At 43.9% G+C, this 17,146-nt stretch overlaps 1 protein-coding gene across 1 annotated transcript in view; it reads right to left on the reverse strand.

Annotated features, from left to right (window-relative positions):
• CCDC33 (coiled-coil domain containing 33) overlaps positions 1 to 17,146 on the reverse strand; it is a 195,407-nt gene that overhangs the window by 29,607 nt on the left and 148,654 nt on the right. Inside the window, 2 exon segments of the mRNA XM_074297009.1 lie at positions 1,761 to 1,806; positions 3,407 to 3,549. Coding sequence (XP_074153110.1) covers positions 1,761 to 1,806; positions 3,407 to 3,549 — 189 coding nt within the window.

Below are 17,146 nucleotides of genomic sequence, written 5' to 3' on the forward strand. Positions count from 1 at the left end.
GGAATAAGCTGGTCCCTGCTTGGCTCAATCCAGCTCCAAGGGCTTGGGAACGATTGAAGGAAAGAAGGAATAAAATAAGAACATTATAGAGTCATTCAACATCCCAGCTGTAAGGGTTCTTAGAAGCTCCCTTGGCTAATTTCTCTCCCTTACTTTAAAGAAGGGGAAAATGAGGTCCAGAATCATCCTCAGGCTAGAACCCAGACCTCTTAGATCCAATTTGAATGTCCTTTGAAGACCTGAAAACACCTAGCGTAGTGACTTGCACACAGTAGGTATTCAGCAAACAGTTATGAGCCATTGCTGGAGTAATGTGTGAATGCAGAATATTGTATGGACAAGGAGCCTCACTGATAAAGCTGGGAAAGCAGCATGGGGTGATAGAGGGGAGTAGAGTGAGGGGCCAACCACAAGGCGGGGGGCACCTTTAAGGTAAGACAGATGGTATCTTGTGAGCACATATGCAGAGGCATTCACAAGCAGAAACACATGTACTTTCACACCCAGAGGGATAGGGCTGTTAACCCCCTTCAGTCAGAAGCCCTGTCTCTCACTGTCTGGGTGGGCTGTTAGGAAAAAACACCAACTACTGTTTCCATCTAGAGAGGAATGAATGTTAAGAGTTGGAAGGGAAGCATTGCTGCTCCTTTTAAGAGACTGGAACACTGAGGCATGGGGCAATGTTGTCACTGAGGGAACCATTGAACAGCAGAAGCAAGATCTGATCTTGAGATTCTAGGATCTTCAGATTCTACAAAGGCTTCGAACTACGTGGGTGCTGGTCATTCAGCTACTCATTCAGTCAACAAGTATTAAGTATTGACTATGGGAAGAAAAAGTTCCCCAAGCTTCCTTTTCTACTTATGGGTGAATTTTCTCCTCCATCAAACGTCAAGTCCTCTTTCTGTAGAAACAGGGCATGCAAAACTCGGGAGCTGGTGGGACCACCTAGTCCAGTGTTCTCATTCTGTGCAAGAGCTGCTGAGGCTAAGGGAGAGAAAGTGATTTGCCTAATGTCACACAGTTAGTTAGCAGAAGAAGAATTTGAATCCATGTCCTATGACTACTGGAAATTGCAGTTCTAATGGCTGTCTGTTGCCTGACTCTGTGTGTGTGTGTGTGTGTGTGTGTGTGTGTGTGTGTGTGTGTATGTGTGTGTGTGTGTGTGTGTGTGTGTGTGAGAGAGAGAGAGAGAGAGAGAGAGAGAGAGAGAGAGAGAGAGAGAGAGAGAGAGAAAGAGAGACAGAGAGACACACAGAGACACAGAAGGAGACAGAGACAGACAGATGGTGACACACAGAGACAAAGAGACAAAGAGAGAGATGTGGGGTTTCTGGGAAAGCAACCTTTAATAAACAGGTTACATAATTTGTCCAAGGTTGCAAGTATTAACTGGAAGAGGTAGGTTTTTTGACTTGGGATACTTTTCTACCAGACTCTGCTGCTTTGACATAGCTGCCTGACTGGAGGATCACTTAGCTCAGTTTGCTAGTTGGGCTTACCTGTCTTTCACACGGAACTTCTGCTTTCCCTTCTTTCCCTTCTCCATAGCACTCTTAGGCTTTTAGAGGAAACGTCCAGCTTGCCACATGGGCCTCCATTTTCCCTCTCTTAAGTACTTGAGGCATCCCGAAGCATCCTCAAACTGTCAGGGGGCACTGGCTGACCAGTACAAGAGGTACCTGCCTCTGGTGGGGAGACTTAGGAAATGGAGCCATTGGTGATGTAGGGCCAGTTCTCTCCATATAGGAGCTACTCACCTGATACTGGTGGTCTCGGCTGTCTGTGGATTCCGAATAATAAAGACTGCAGAGAATGAGAAGTGGGCAGTCACAAGAAGGAACCAGAAAGTCTGGACCACTCTGGAGAGAGAAAGAGATGCTTCCCAAAGGGAACTCCTCTCCCCCTCTGCTCCCATGAACAGCTCCTCAGCCAGGGTTCACCCACACCTAGATCTCCCCCAGTCCTTCCTCCAACCCCAAGTCAAGACCTCCGCCCTGCTAAGAACTACCTGGCCTCTTGAACGTCTCCTGTGGCCCCTCAAATTCTCAAAAGAAGCTTTGAACTTTGTCCCTGAGCTGATTTACTTCTATCCAGCCAGGTTCCCCCCTTTCCCACTCCCACTTCCCAAGCATCTCACTCACCTGGCACAGGCATGAACTTTTAATTTCCTCCAGGAAGTCTTCCTTGATATACACCAACCAATCACTAACCCTACAACTTAGCATCTTCCCCCAGGGGAATCACAATGTAGTAGCGCTCTCTCTCTCTCTCTCTCTCTCTCTCTCTCTCTCTCTCTCTCTCTCTCTCTCTCTCTCTCTCTCTCTCCTTCCATCTCTTTCTCTCTCCCTCTCCATGTCTCTTTGTCTTTTTGTCTCTATGTTCCATATCCCCCCTCTCTCCCCCCTCTCCTCTCCTTCCACTCTCCCTCTTTCTCCTTCCCTTCTCCCACCCCAACTTCATTTTTCTCTCCTGTACCCTTAGTACCCTTAGAGCTCTCAGTACAGGAGCAGAGGATTGCCGAGTACTCATTTGATTCATTGATTGTTGGCAGTAAAGAAACAAATATGGTCAGAGTATCTTGGTTCAGACCCGCTAATTTGGAGCATGTGATAACTAACAGTCCCTTTCTTTGTGTTTTCAATCAAGGAAGGTCCCAAGCAACAGAATGAGGGCACAAACGAGATTGCTTGGGAAATGTGTCAACAGCTTAAGATCCCATGCGCTTTGACACGACCCATTTATTTACATCTAATTAATTGATACAGCCTCTGAGACAGCACAGAGTGGCTAGGATGTAGTTTTTGGTTATCTGATTGCTCTGGGAATTGTGTGTCCATCTCTAGCCCTTAAAGCAGGTCATCCACTTTGTGGATCTAAAGTTAGAAACAATTTAGTCCCATCCTCTCATTTTACAGATGAGGAAACAGAGGCACAGGGAAGCTAAGTGACTTTATGAAATTGATGGAGGCAGGATTCAAAGCCAGGCCTGCTGATCTGCTTTGCTGTGCTCTTGCTAGTCTTGATTACTATCAATGCTTCAGGACCCCAGAGGTCTACTAGTCCAATCTGTTTATTTTACAGAGAAGGACACATACCCAGAGAGGAGTGACATGTTCTAAGGGTACATAAGAAGTCAACAGCAGAGTTAGGATTTGAACTCAGGCCTCAAATCCGAAATTTTTTTTCTTACGACAATCTGCTGCCAATGCCCAAAGTAGAGCTTGAAATTAGCATGTCTAGATTTGAGGAAATATTTGACCATTCATGCTTGATCTCTCCCACCAACAATCTCTATTTGTGAGAGGAGCTGAAGATCCACCTGTTCTGGATGGACCATGCTGGCCCTGAGCTCCCAAGGGCCCTGCCTCTGACTGTCCCACCCCCATTCCCACACCCTTCATACCTGCTATATAGTTGAAACTTCTCTTGGGGCACACTGGAGAAATCATGTACCGATTCTCGGGACCCCACCTTGGAGAACTGGGAACTTGATTGGATCTTGTGTATAACCTTCTGATGTGACCAACGTGGGCTGAAATCTTCCAGCTGTGGAACCCGATCAAGCCACTGGTCACCAAGTTGTGGCCTGGGTGAGACCTCTCTCCCCTGCCCTCTCATTCTGCCCTTTTCCCAGTACCTCTTATGAGTTCTCAGGTGAACCCTTTTTATAGGAGGCGAAGTGGAGGTATGTTGGGAAGGTCAGGAAGAATCAGCAAAGGATCATCCATCCTTAGGTTGGGCTGGTCTCATCTCCTCTAAGAAGCTGAGTGGCCAGCCCCATAGGGGAGCTGTCCATTGTAGTGAATAGGGCCAGGGCCACAAGGAGCAAGGGGGCATATTTTCCCTCATGGGGGCTTGAATTTTTTCCTTTTGGATTCAACCTATGATTTCACTAGTTTAGGGAAATTCCCTCTTTCAGTGCAGTGACTTGGCCACAAAATGAGCAGTATTCAAATTTCAGTTTTCCTGACTCTAGGATCAACTCCCAAAAGTCATCTGCCAGGCTGCCACTGGTGGTTTGGGGAAGCTCCAGACTTAAGGATGTCTGCTCCCCTCTAGTGTGAAATCCAAGGAGAGAGTCACCTCAAATGGGCCTTTCTTCACCCGAAAAGCCCAGGAGGGGGATGAAGGTCATGGGTTTGCTCTTCATCATGACCTTAGCTACTTTCTCTCAATCTCAGATGGAGAGGGGTGGGAAGGAAGGACACAGGGAAGTTCTTTTCCTTGGCCTTTGGGATGAGGCACCATTTTTCATATGCACAAATCTTCTTCTCTATAGACATACAGACTCCCCAAAGCAATTTAAATTTTGATTGCTCAAACCTTGCATGATATTTTGGAGTTAATGGGCTAGATTTCTTTCTTAAGGATCCTGTCTTAAACCCAAATCACTCTGGCTTCCATTGCTTGACCAACAAAAGGTCTCAGCCCAAGTTTCACTTGGTCATTGTTTGAGTCCTGATGGTTCAGAGTGAATGTAGAGCGATTTTTGGGCAGAAACCCTGAGGGATTTCCACTCCCAGATTGATTTTTTTTGTTATTTTGACTAAGTGAAGCAGGCCATTCTTTGCCTCAATTCTTACCAGCTTTAATCACTGAATGAGTCATTGCTTCAGTCAGACTGAGGCCTGTTATAGCTCTCACCTTAAAAAAGTTCAAAGTCATTCTCTGAATCTAGAGCCACTTCCTGTTGTCCTGATCTATACCTGGCCACTGAATTCAGATGGCTCTGTGGGGAAAGTGAGGTAGGTGATCTTGCCATCCCAAATTTAAATACAATTCACCTACAAGTCATAGCATTGCCTTCCTGATGACATAATCTTATGAGGAGAACATATATATATATGAATGACAATATAGGTCACATGACCCTTGATAAATCACTTAAATTCTCATTTGCAGAAGTTCAGATTTTAGAGTGAACACTCATTTTTTCAAAGCAACCCATCTCCTTTTCCTGATTCTTTAATCAAGGGACCCCTTATTTGTTAAATACCTGCTGTAAGCCCAAGCCAGGATGGAATCTGGGAGGAGGAGGAAGAAGATGCCAATGATCTAAGGATCTCTAGATCCTAATGGGGAGATAGGAAAGACCTAAAATATCAGGAGTGAGATTCTGACTGGAAACCAGAGGAGGGTGAGCTCCGTGTATATCAGTTTTCAGGGTAGGCAGAAGCTTCCCGGAGGCATGGCCTAGGGAGAAAAAGATCTTGAAGGGTGCAGGAGACAGGGACAGTGAGGATAGTGAGACTCAGGGGATCAGGTAAGAACACAGATGTGGAGAAGCCCTTTGGGGAGGATGAGAGTTTGAGCTGGGGTCTTGAATGCTGGGCTGAGGAGTTTCAATTTGATTTTGAGATAGTATAAAGCATAATAATCTGGGAAGAGAGGAAATATGTTTTCTAATTTTGATCCTATCATCAACCAGCTGAGTGACCCTCATTTTCCTTTTTCTGGGTCTCTGTTTCCACATGAATAAAATGACAGGGATGGGTAGAGTGGTGGGATGACTGATCAGAGGGGCTCTAGGCTTCCCTGTAGATCCCATGTTTTGAAGGCTGTGGGGAGGGGACATACATAGTTTTTAAAATAGTAACTTGGAGTGCCTTTGTCTGCCTGATTCTATCTCTGCCCCCTTTAATTTTGTGCAGACTGATCCTCCCTGGGCCTAGCACCTAGAATCTTGGGACTTCTTGCACCTAACCAGCAACCTATGTCTAGTTTGACTTAATGGCAGGATCTTAATTATTCTTATAACAACATGCAAATACATGCAAATAGAAGCTTTGAATTAAATTGCTATCGTGAGGGGGTGGGAACAGGATGGGGAACAATAGGCATTGAGGCGACTCTGCCAGCTTTTAGTAAGTAAGAGATTGCAGGGTCTTTGTTCAGCTCTATTCAGTAAAGAAAAAGCAATCCCCCAAAAGGTAATTCTAATGCATTTTCTCTTCCCCTTTTAAAGTCCACCTACTTCGCTTAAATGTGCTTTTGTAAATTTGCTTTTATAGTTTTAATGGTAAATGGAGGATGAGGCGAGGGGGAGGAAATAGTTTCTAAAGCTCATTGGTCCAGAAAAATAAACAAAATCATCAGCATCCCCATTTTGCAAATAAGAGGAACAGAGGCTCATACAGGTGAATATGCCCTAAAGGTATACATACTAACCAACATCAAAATTAAGCCTGACACAGCACAGGGAGGCCAGGGTAGAGAGGCCTTGCACTGGGAATCTAATGAGAGACTCTTAGCCAAAACACAGTAGCACTAGCTACTCTATCCTGGTTCAAAGGCCAGTGAATCATCAGACTAGCTGTGAGACCTCCAATGCAAGTACATAAGTCAAATAGTGAGCCTCTGAACCCCAGCATAACAGGCAGGCCTTAACTAGAACTGTAGGACTGGCCCAGTATAATGAAGCCCTGTCATCTTATAGAGGAAGCTCAAGACATTCTCCCCTGTGCCCTAGAAACAGACATCAACCTTTAAAAGTAAGCAAAAAAGCAAAAAGAGTTCTGACCATAGATAGCTATTATGGAGACAGGGAAGAACAGACCTCAAATCCTGAGGACATTAAAGGCAAAAGCCTCCAGATTAAGCCTCAAAGGGGGATATGTAGTTGTCTTCAACTCAAAATTCAAGAATTCAAAAAGGGATCTTAAAAGGAAGTTAGAAGAAAAATGCAGAAAGGAAATGAGAGCTTTGTTGGAATTTAGAAAAAGAAACATAGAAATTAATTGAAGAAAACAACTCCTTAAAAACATATTTGGCAAAATGGAAAAAGAAAACAACTCCTTGAAAAATAGAATTAATGAAATGGAAAAAGAGAACAACTCCTTAAAAAATAGAATTAATGAAATGGAAAAAAACGTCCAAAGAACAAAACACCTCCTTTAAAAGTACAATTGGCTAAATGCAAAAGAAGTCAAAAAGCTAACTGAAGAAAAGATTTCACTAAAAATTATAATTGGACAAATGGAAGTGAATGACTCAATGAAACATGAAAAATCAGTCAAACAAAACCAAAAAATAGAAGAAAATATAAAATACCTCATTAGAAAAAAAACTGACTTGGAAAATACATCCAGGAAAGAAAATCAAAGAATTATTAGACTACCTGAAAATCATGGTGAAAAAAAAAAAGATCCTGAACAACATCTTTCAAGAAATCATCAAGGAAAATTGCCCTGATGGTATAAAACCATTAAGTAAAATAATCATTGAAAGAATCTACTGATCACCTCCTGAACGAGATCCCAAAATAAAAACTCTAAGGAATATTGTACCAAAGTCCAGAATTTTCAGATTAAGGCTGTAAGCAGCCAGAAAGAAACAATCCAAATATTAAGGAACCACAATTAGGATTACCCAGGAACTAGCAGCTTCCACTTTAAAGGATCAAAGGGTCCAGAATACAATATTGCAAAGGGCAAAGGAGCTTGGATTGCAGCCAGGAATCAACTACCCAGCAAAGCTAAGCATTATCTTTCAGGAGAAAAAATATTCAATGAAATAGGGGATTTTCAATTATTTTTGATGAGAAGAACAAACTTGGATTTTCAAATACAGAACTCAAAAGAAGCATAAGAAGGTAAAAAGAGAAGGAAAAACACTTTGTTTTTTAAAGGTTAAAATATTTACATTTCTACATAGGAAGATGACACGTATAACTCTTGAGAACTGTATCTTTGTTAGGTGTATATTTGAAAGGATGGAGGTATAAGTTGACTTTAATGTGAGGATATATAAAAGGAAACTAGGAGTGAAAAAAGGATTGTCCTGGAAAAAGAGGAAAGGGAAGGTAAAATGGGATAAATTACAACACATGAAGAGGCAAAAAAGAACCCCTATTACAGTTGAGAGAAAGAAGGGAGGGAGATAAGCATTGTTTGAATCTTAATTTCACTGGCTTTGGCTCAAAGAGAAAATATCATACATAATTAATTTCATATAGAAATTAGTCTCACCCTATAGGGAAGTAGGAAGGGAAAGGAAAGGGAGAGGCTAATAGAAGGGAGAACAGAAGTAAAAAGGGAAAGAAATAAGAAAGGAGGGAGAGCCTGAAAAAAAGGAGGACTGATTGAGGGAGGTGTTGGAAGCAAAACACTAGGAAGGAGAGAAAAGGGGAAAGGAGAGAGAAACTTGGGAAACTTGGGAAAAATAGGATGGTGGGAAATATAGAGTTAATAATTTTAATTTTGAATGTGAATGTGAACTCTCCCATAAAAAAGAAGCAGTTAACAGACTGGATTAAAAGCCAGAATCCTACAATATGTTGTTTACAAGTTAAGACCGAAACCCACATCTCACTAACTCCACTGTTCTTTCCATCCTTCCACATTACCTCTCACACATTAATCCTCAGTTGTCCTCAAGCTTTCTCATCAGTAAAATGAAGGGATTTGAAATCTAGAACTGAGGATCCATTCAGGAACCCTCTTTTCCCCCCTATTTCTCGCTTAATGTTGCTTATCCTTCAAGGCTCAGTTCTGTCTCAAGGATTTCCTCCTCTGAAAAGCCATCCCTGATTACCATACCCCAAAGTGAGCTCTACTTTTGCCCTTTATTCACCAGCTTTTAGTGACAATTTTAGGCTCAGGAGAAATGGTACTGCCTCATAAAATAGGGGAAGGGGAAAGGACATCCTTCTTCATCTATTAATACCTTCCTACAATTCTGTCCATAAGTGGAATGTCTGCATTCAGCCTTTAGAACACAAGGTGCTGGGTCATTGACTTAAGCTCAGCTGCAGGACAGACCCCTGAGGTCATTTATTCTCATCTTCCCTAGAAAAAATATTCCTTCTAAAAAATTCCTAATGTGGCCAATTCAGCCTCTCCTTGAGGATCTCCAGCACTGAGGAGAGTTCTCAAAGCAGCTAGATGTTTCCATCCCCCTGAATACATCTCACCATTTGCCTTTGGCCCATCCTCCTAACCAAGGGGTGGGCTCCCAGGCCATGGCTGTGCTTTCTCTCACTGCTTGCCCCAGAGAAGTGAGTTGCTCCAGAAAGGTGGGCAGATCAACAACCAGTGTGGAAATGGAGTCCCATCCATGTTGAATGATTTGTAATCCCCAGAATCTTTTCACTGTGCCAGGCTGGGTAGCTCGTGACTTCAGAGACACTGAGATGGAGCACAAGGTGGAGCCAGGGGCCATTGTCCCCAAGTCTTGTCCAGGTCCTAGCATCCCCAGCTTACTCCCTTGTTTAGAGACTCCCCATATCAACACAGTCAGCTTCCAAATCCCTCCCCTGCACAACTTGGTTCCTCTTGTGTGCCTCAGAGGCTCTCACTCTCTGAGTGATTAAGCTCCTTGCTCCTTTTCCATCTTGTTTCGCTTTATCTGAACCAGGTCTCCCCTCCATTAAACAGCAACAACAACAAAAACCCAAATCCCCAAACCCCAACTCTTCAAAGCTTGATTTGAACTCTCATCTTCTAGGAAGTCTCCCCAGACTCATCACACACAGAGTTCCTCAACCTCTTTCCTTGGCTGCGTCAGCTCCAGACACCCTTAAATATGGGGATCCTTCTGGGCTGGGAGCTGGATGAAACATTCTTCCAACCACTTCTGGATGGGAAAATCAAGGTAGACCAAGGAAAAAGGGGAGGGGAAATAATCAGTCCTACAGTGAGCTGACCCTTTCAGGGAGCTACTACAATCCTACAGTCACCAAGTGTCACCTCTCTCTCTCTCCCCCATGAGACCTCTTGGGTCATGAGGAATTTTCCAGAGACCATCTGAGGTCAGGACGGATGGCCTCCATCCCCCTTTTCCCTCCAAGGTCCAAAGTGTTTACCATCCTCCAGAACATTTTATAACCCCCAGAGCCCCTGCTTGCATCCCTCCAGTCTGATCCAATACCTACAATAGATGATGGCGGCCGGTAGTAGTAGGCCATTTGCTGTGGTCATTGGACTCATGACCTGGTCCACATCTGCCTGGCTCTCCCTGTAATATGCTGACTCTGGTGCTAGGCTCATACCTTCCTTCCACCCCAGAGGACACCTTCCCCAGCTCTGAAATGCCTCATTCTTGTCTCCAGGTAACACTGTCCCAACACACCTGCCCTGGAATGAATCAACATCCACCTCTCCCCAGTTTCTGTCCCTTAGGGTTTCCCCACAACAGTCCCTGAACTAAAACCCATAGCCAGGAGGATCAGACTTACTGTGGGGGTGAGAGAAAGAGGGGGGCTCTCAGCTGGGTCAGGTTCAGCCCGAGATGCTGGAGGGGGATCGGAGGTGAACATGCTTTCCTTCAGTTGTTGGGACTCTCAGTAGTTGATTCTCTGGAGCTGTTGCTACAACAAGGATGCTGCCCAGTGACAGCAGAGCTGGAGTCCCTCTGAGGCCCGAACTGGCGCTGGTCCAGGGCAGATGGAGAGTTCCATGAAGGGGAAGGATGGCCCTGCAGACACAGGCCAGAGGAAGCATTCTGCTGGCACCTAGATAGGACTCAGCAATGAGGAGGGCTCGAGAAGAGCATCAAGTCTCTTGGCTTTCTGATCAAAGAGCGATATAAATATTGCCACTTAGTGATAAGATCTTGATGTCAGCTTCATTGTCCTTCCTGCCAGAGTTCCTGAATTCCACAAAAGTCCTACTATGGTGTCATATATCATGGAACTGAAGCAGCAAGAGTTTCTTAAGAGTAATTCCAGCGAAGTGTAAATTCTGGTTGAAAACATACAGAAGAGAAGCTGAGTTCTAATCCCAGTTCTGTCACTTACTACCCCAGGGACCACCTACTTCAGTGGGCCTCAGTTTCCCCATCTATAAAATATGATCTAACTAAATCTTTGATCCTACAAAATTGAAGAGCCATAGAAGATCCAGTTGTCCAAATTCTATACTAAATAGAAAAAAGTCTATCAATACTTTGATAGAATTGTGTTTTCACTGATGTGGGCTCTCCATCAGCCAATGAGGATCACAAACTATTGGTTCCTTCTTATCCTGAATGATTCATGTTGATGCCTTCCATAAGTCTTCCATAAAAGAGCCTTTCAATGAAGAGGAAGCCTTCTGGTTGATCTTCTAACATTCCATGGGCACTGTCATTTGCTTTGTCCACTCTATGTCCTCTTTACTCCTTTTCCAACCATACATTTCTTTGATAATGTGTTTTATGTCTCTTCTTGCCCACAAGCAATTATTAATATTATGGAGTAACCCATTCAGACCCATCATGAGTCTTTCCCTTGTCCTTTGTGGGAGGGGTGGTCACAAACAATTCTCATTCTTCAAATGTATATTATATTTTATAATCAGATGGCAACCTCCGGAAGATATCAGTGCTAAGGAGTATTTTATGTTAAGAAGAAGTGTGGGATTGTTGAAGTTTTTGCACAATTCCCAAAATTCAGTCCCTCTTATTTTCTTATTTTTTTCTAGATCTTCCTAATTGTCTAATAGAATCTCTATTGATGGTCTAACTCAGTGGTCCTCAAACGTTTTAAATAGGGGGCCAGTTCATGGTCCCTCAGACTGTGGGAGGACCGGACTATAGTAAAAACAAAAACTCACACTCTGTCTCCACCCCTCAGCCCATTTGCCATAATCCGGCAGACCCCATAAATGTCCTCACCCTCTGCATCTGGCCCTCAGGCCGTAGTTTGAGAACCCCTGGTCTAACTCAATAGACTACCCATTCAACTGTGTGATCCTTAGGTTGGTCTCTTTTGAATGGCCAGAGATTTTATTGATGCGGCCCTGAAATGTTATGGGTCTCAGCTAGAACATAGATTGTGTTATGGAGACAGTGACCATGATGATGTAAAGACTGGGAGCCAAATGTCAGTGCTTGAAGGTATACGGGGTATATTTAATATGGAAAAAGAGGAAATTGGGGATGAGGTAGGGGAGATGTCCTCAGAAACCTGAAAGGCTCTCCTGGAAAAGGGCATTAGACTCGATTTGCTTGGCCCCAGAAGACAGAAAAAGAACTAATGTCATTGAAGGCAAGGATTGTTGTCTTTAAATTTTTTTCTCCCTAGTGCCTAGAACTGTGCCTTGTACATGGTAGAAGCTTTATATATATATATATATATGTGTGTGTGTGTGTGTGTGTGTGTGTGTGTGTGTGTGTGTGTGTGTGTATATCTATATCTATATCTACATAGATATAGATATAGATATACACACACACACATACTGAGGTTGGACATATAGTTTGATGTAAGGAAAAATTAAGTCAGAGTAACTGTCTATTTAAAAGTGGGATGAGATACTTCCAGAGATTGTGGGATCATCATTCCTCTTGATGGGTCCTACGGTCTTCACTGAATTGAAATCCAGCCTCCTTAGTTCATTTCTTGGGACCCAGGCACTGACATGCTCTTGAGATGGGGAAGTGATTCAGTGAGACAGTTCTTGAGACTGCATCCAATCTTGTGCTTATATCCCCATCCCCTGGGCCGATGTATAGTCTCTGGGGCTGTGTCCAGCACTGGCACAGATGGACCACCCCACTGGGACATCTCCAAAGCGAGGCTAATCGTTGGAATACCATAAATACACACAAATGCGCAACGACCTCCCCAGAAATTGTATTTGCATGATTTGACCTTGCTCAGAAACCTCAGCTGGCAATCTCTAGACTATCTTTACTCCCAATCATTGCAAATTTCCTAATGGAATGCTTAGGTTTATCTGAGACAGTGGACTCAAGATTTGAACCCAAGGGGCTGTAAATTGCCCCTGAGTGGTGTGTGAGCAACCAACTGAAGAGGGAGAGGACGGGTCAAGCACCCCTGCCACCCCACGATAGCTTAGGATAAGGCTTGTCTCCAACACAGTCATACCTACTTTTATCTTTCACCCTCGGCCACCCCCTCACACGTTACCCCTTCAACACTGAAAGTTTCAAACTCTTCCCTTTCTGAAATTTACCTCAACCACTCAGAGAAGTTATAACCTAACCAAGACCCAAGCATTGGGTCAATTGTCTCCCTTTTCACAGTTTCCTAACTCCCAGATGACCTCAGGGCTATGTCAGGAACCATCCACAAGGGTTCTGTCATTTGGGACTGTGATTAGTAAGAGCCTTTCCTCTCGTGTTTTCATGGGGAAACCCATTTTAGTTGGGGCAGACTGAGATACACAGGAAGGGATGTCAAGTAAGCATTGGTGGATTGAGATATTGTGGACAACATCATAGATTGCCTTATGACATCTTTTCCCTCAAACCCATCCCCCAGCAAACTTCCCTGTTATTCTCCTGGCTCAGACATTTTTTCAGTTGTATGAACCTGGCCAAGTCAGTTCTATTACCTGAAATTCAGTTTCCTCATAAGTTAAATGAGAAGTTTGGATCCGGTGGCTTCAGAAATCCCTTCCAACTCTAAAATCTGTAATCCTGTGACTTAAAACAGAACCTTGGCTCTCCCACTTTACTCCCATCTATGTGAACTTGGGCAAATCATTTTACTTGCCTGGGTCTCAGTTTCCTCATCTGTAAAATGGGATGACTAAAATAGGTGATTTTTTTTCAGATTTAGAATATATGACACTGTATCCTCAGTGTCATCTGTGAATTTCTTCTCATTAATGAAAATAAAACATCCATAGTTCAAACTGAGACATGCTGGAGTCTGAGGTAATTTCTTTTGGGCCAATACACCAATACTATGTTGAGTATCATGGAGGAGCAAAAAGAAAAATATATATACATATATATGCATATATATAATATAGAAAATATACAGGAACTTCTGAGATAGTCAAGGACAATGAATAACACAAGACATGTCTAGAACACTCCCTTATCTCTAAATTTGGGGATCCCTTATTTTTCTTTAAGAAATTTAAATTTCCTTTAATTCTCCCTCTGTCCTGAGGTTCTCCTTAGTCTCCCAGCCTCCTTTTAGGTTTATGTATGAGTGCACACATACACACACATATACACATACATGTACATACATAGAAACATACATACACAACATTTTCTCCCTTATTGGAAAGTAAGCACCTTGTGGACAGGGATTACCTTTTTTACTATTTTATTTGTATTCCCAGAACCTGAGATGCCTGGCATACAGTAGGCACTTAATAAATGCTTATTGACTATTGGAATATGATGAAATGTTGGGCTGTGTGGCACAATTCTAGGACCACAGACCATGAGAGGTAGAAAGAACCTTAGTTTTCATCCATTCTAAGTGCCTTATCTTACAAATGGAGGCTCAGGAATGGCAGAGGGCTCTCTAAGCTAAGGTACGGTCAGAATGAAGGCAAGAGCTGTGAGTGTTGTGTGTGTGAGGGGGAATGAGCAAAACATACATGTCTGAGGGAAATTTCTGTAGTTGATTTAGCAAGCATTTATTTAGTACCTGCTGTTTGTAAGGCTCATGCCAGGCATATAGAAACCGAATACGTTACATTGTCTCTGGGCCATAATCTTTCCCCTCTGATTTGTGCTCCCCTCTCTTCCGACCAGCCCGGTCCCCCAATGACCCATTAGTTTCAGTTTTCTTGATGCTCAATCTTTGCTGCTCTCTCATCCTCAGTACATGGAACTTAATGAGGCAGGCTCCTGGGGGCTAATCACAGGGCCAAGTCAAATTATGGCCCAGCACAGGCTTGCCTCTCATTTCCATTCCTTGGATCTGAGGTGGGAGCTCAGGGCTCCTCCTCGGTTTGGCTGCTTCAGCTTTCTTTGCCTTAATGAAGGCCCCTCCTGCTTCCAACAAGCACAACCGAGTTCTAAGGCAACCAAAGGGGTGGGATGGGGATAGTGCCAGTTCCCTCCTGCTGGGTGGGGACCACCAAGGCTCTCCATTGAGCTGAGATCCAATTGAAAAGGAAGGGCTTGCTAATAACTTGCTGTGTGAGTCTGGCTGAGTTACTTGTTGATTATTTAACATTTTTCTTAAATCAGTGTTGGAGATGGAATCATAGATGGCACAATTATCAGATTTGCAGGTGTCCCAAATCTGGAAGAGAGGGATGATGGGGCCAGGTTCTGAAAAGTTCCCAATAGGGTGGATGGGTAGACCAGTACAAAGAGGAGATTAATAGATATGTATAAAGTCCTGTGACAAAAATCAACTACCCAAGTACAATATAGCGAAGCCATGGCTGGACAAGGGAGTTTATGGGAAAAGATTTGGGGGGCTTAGTGAGGTATCAGCTCAATGTGATTCACAGTATAGTGGCCAACATGGCGGCTAAAAGGAGCTAAGATGATGTTAGATTTCATGGAGAGATGTGATATCCAGGATACACTTGGAATCACATTGAGTTCTGGGTGCCGCTTTTCAGAGGGACAGACTGGGACACGTATAGAGCTGTGTGACCAGCTAGTGAGAGGAGCAGAGGCCCTGCCATGAGAGGAAAAGAAAGAATTGGGATGTGGGGGGAAGGAGGGGCTTGATAGTCACCTTCAAGTATTGGAAAGACTATGAGGCAACAAGGATTGAAACTGTCCTGTTTGGTCCTAGAAAGGAGAGTCAGGAACTACAGAGAGAGAGATTTTAGCATGATGCACATGAAAAACTCTTTAAGAGCTAATAGTCACTAAAATGATAATGGACTGCTAAACGAGGCACTCAGCTCCTCATCATTAGAGACCTTCAAAGGAAGGGACTCTGTAGAGGGGATTTCTCTTCTAGTTGGGCTAGAGGGTCTGAGATCCTTTCTAACTCTAGAATTCTAAAATGTTGTGAGCTTCTCAGTCTCAGTTTCCCCATCTGTAAACTAAGGAGGATAACAGAGGCTAAAGGGATGTTAGAGATTAGGAAAGTTCCTGGAACCATGGAAAGAACCATGAAACAAACACTGGATCTCTCTGGTTTTTTGTTAGCTCTGTATAAAGTGCTAGTTTCTAGCTATAAAATATGGAGACTGGATTAGGGGATCTCTAATGTCCTATCCAACTATGGGGAAAAATAGCCGACTTTATGAATAAACATCCGAATAACTTGCCAATGAGATGCTGTGTGCATGTGTATGTGTGTTTTTCTAAGAATGTGAATCCCCTGTGTGTTATATAGATTTCTGTGTAAAGGTACATTACTCACTAGAGATGCTAAATGCTAAAACCTTGAGCCCATACATTGGGCTGAACAGAGTTTCAGAGTACTATTGTATTCCTTTGTTTCTTCTGTAGGGAATTTTAAAAGCAATGAACAGATTGTGTTTGTTGTAGGTCACCCAAACAGATAGGTAAACTGAGGCCCAGAATAGAAAAGGAGAATCTCCTCTTTCCAAGCTCTAGACTCTGAAGTTAACGCTCTGTCTGTCTTTGTCTCTCCATGTCTCTGTCTCTGTCTCTGTCTCTGTCTCTGTCTCTGTCTCTGTCTCTGTCTCTCTCTCTCTCTGTCTCTCTCTCTCTCTCTCTCTCTCTCTCTCTCTCTCTCTCTCTCTCCCTCCCTCCCTCCCTCCCTCCCTCCCTCCCTCCTTCCCTCCTTCCCTCCCTCTCTCTCCTTAAGATTCTCATGCAAGGTAATGGGTATCTCTAGCCAGAGAAAGGGTATAGAGTCTTGGGGACATAGATAGGGCTTGGGGAAATGGTTATCCCATTCTTGCTAATCCCTCCTTCCCGGCCCAAGTGCCCTTAGCTCAGCTTCTTCTGATGGTCTCCTTCCTTACTGAGGTGCTGGTCTTCCTGGACCATGTGAGCCTGCTGAAGGCCAAAGCCCATGGGCTTATCCCTGAGGACCTAGAGCCGCGCCCTCCTCTGCCAGGTCTGAAGTCTGGGGTGCAGACCTTATTCCTCCTACCACTCAAGAGCCAGCTGCTTATTGATTTGATGTCCTCCCTCTCCGCAGGCTTGCCATGAATTTTTTCATCAAAGGCTCTGTAGACTTTGGGAAGCGTGCAATTAAAGGCCCCATCAATAATGCACCACAGCTGCGGCTGGCTGGCTCTCCGTCTCAGCCCCAGCCCCAGCTGCAGACTTGCGGGCTGGTGGCTGCAGCAGTTTGGGAAGCGGTAGGGCCGAGCTTCCAGCAACCTTCCAGATTCTGTTGATTTTTGTGACTTGCCCAGCTGCGGTTTATCTTTCCCACTAATGTTAAGCAAGCAGTCTGGGGGGCCTGGATGCTGGAGAGGGCAGAGAAGACAAGAATCCATGGGACTTTAGAATGATTGCCAATGATTCACTGCTTACAAAGCCCAGCTGGTTTGTAGTGTCTGGA

The sequence above is a fragment of the Sminthopsis crassicaudata genome, chromosome 2 (assembly GCF_048593235.1).
Source record: "Sminthopsis crassicaudata isolate SCR6 chromosome 2, ASM4859323v1, whole genome shotgun sequence".
Classification (NCBI taxonomy): domain Eukaryota; kingdom Metazoa; phylum Chordata; class Mammalia; order Dasyuromorphia; family Dasyuridae; genus Sminthopsis; species Sminthopsis crassicaudata.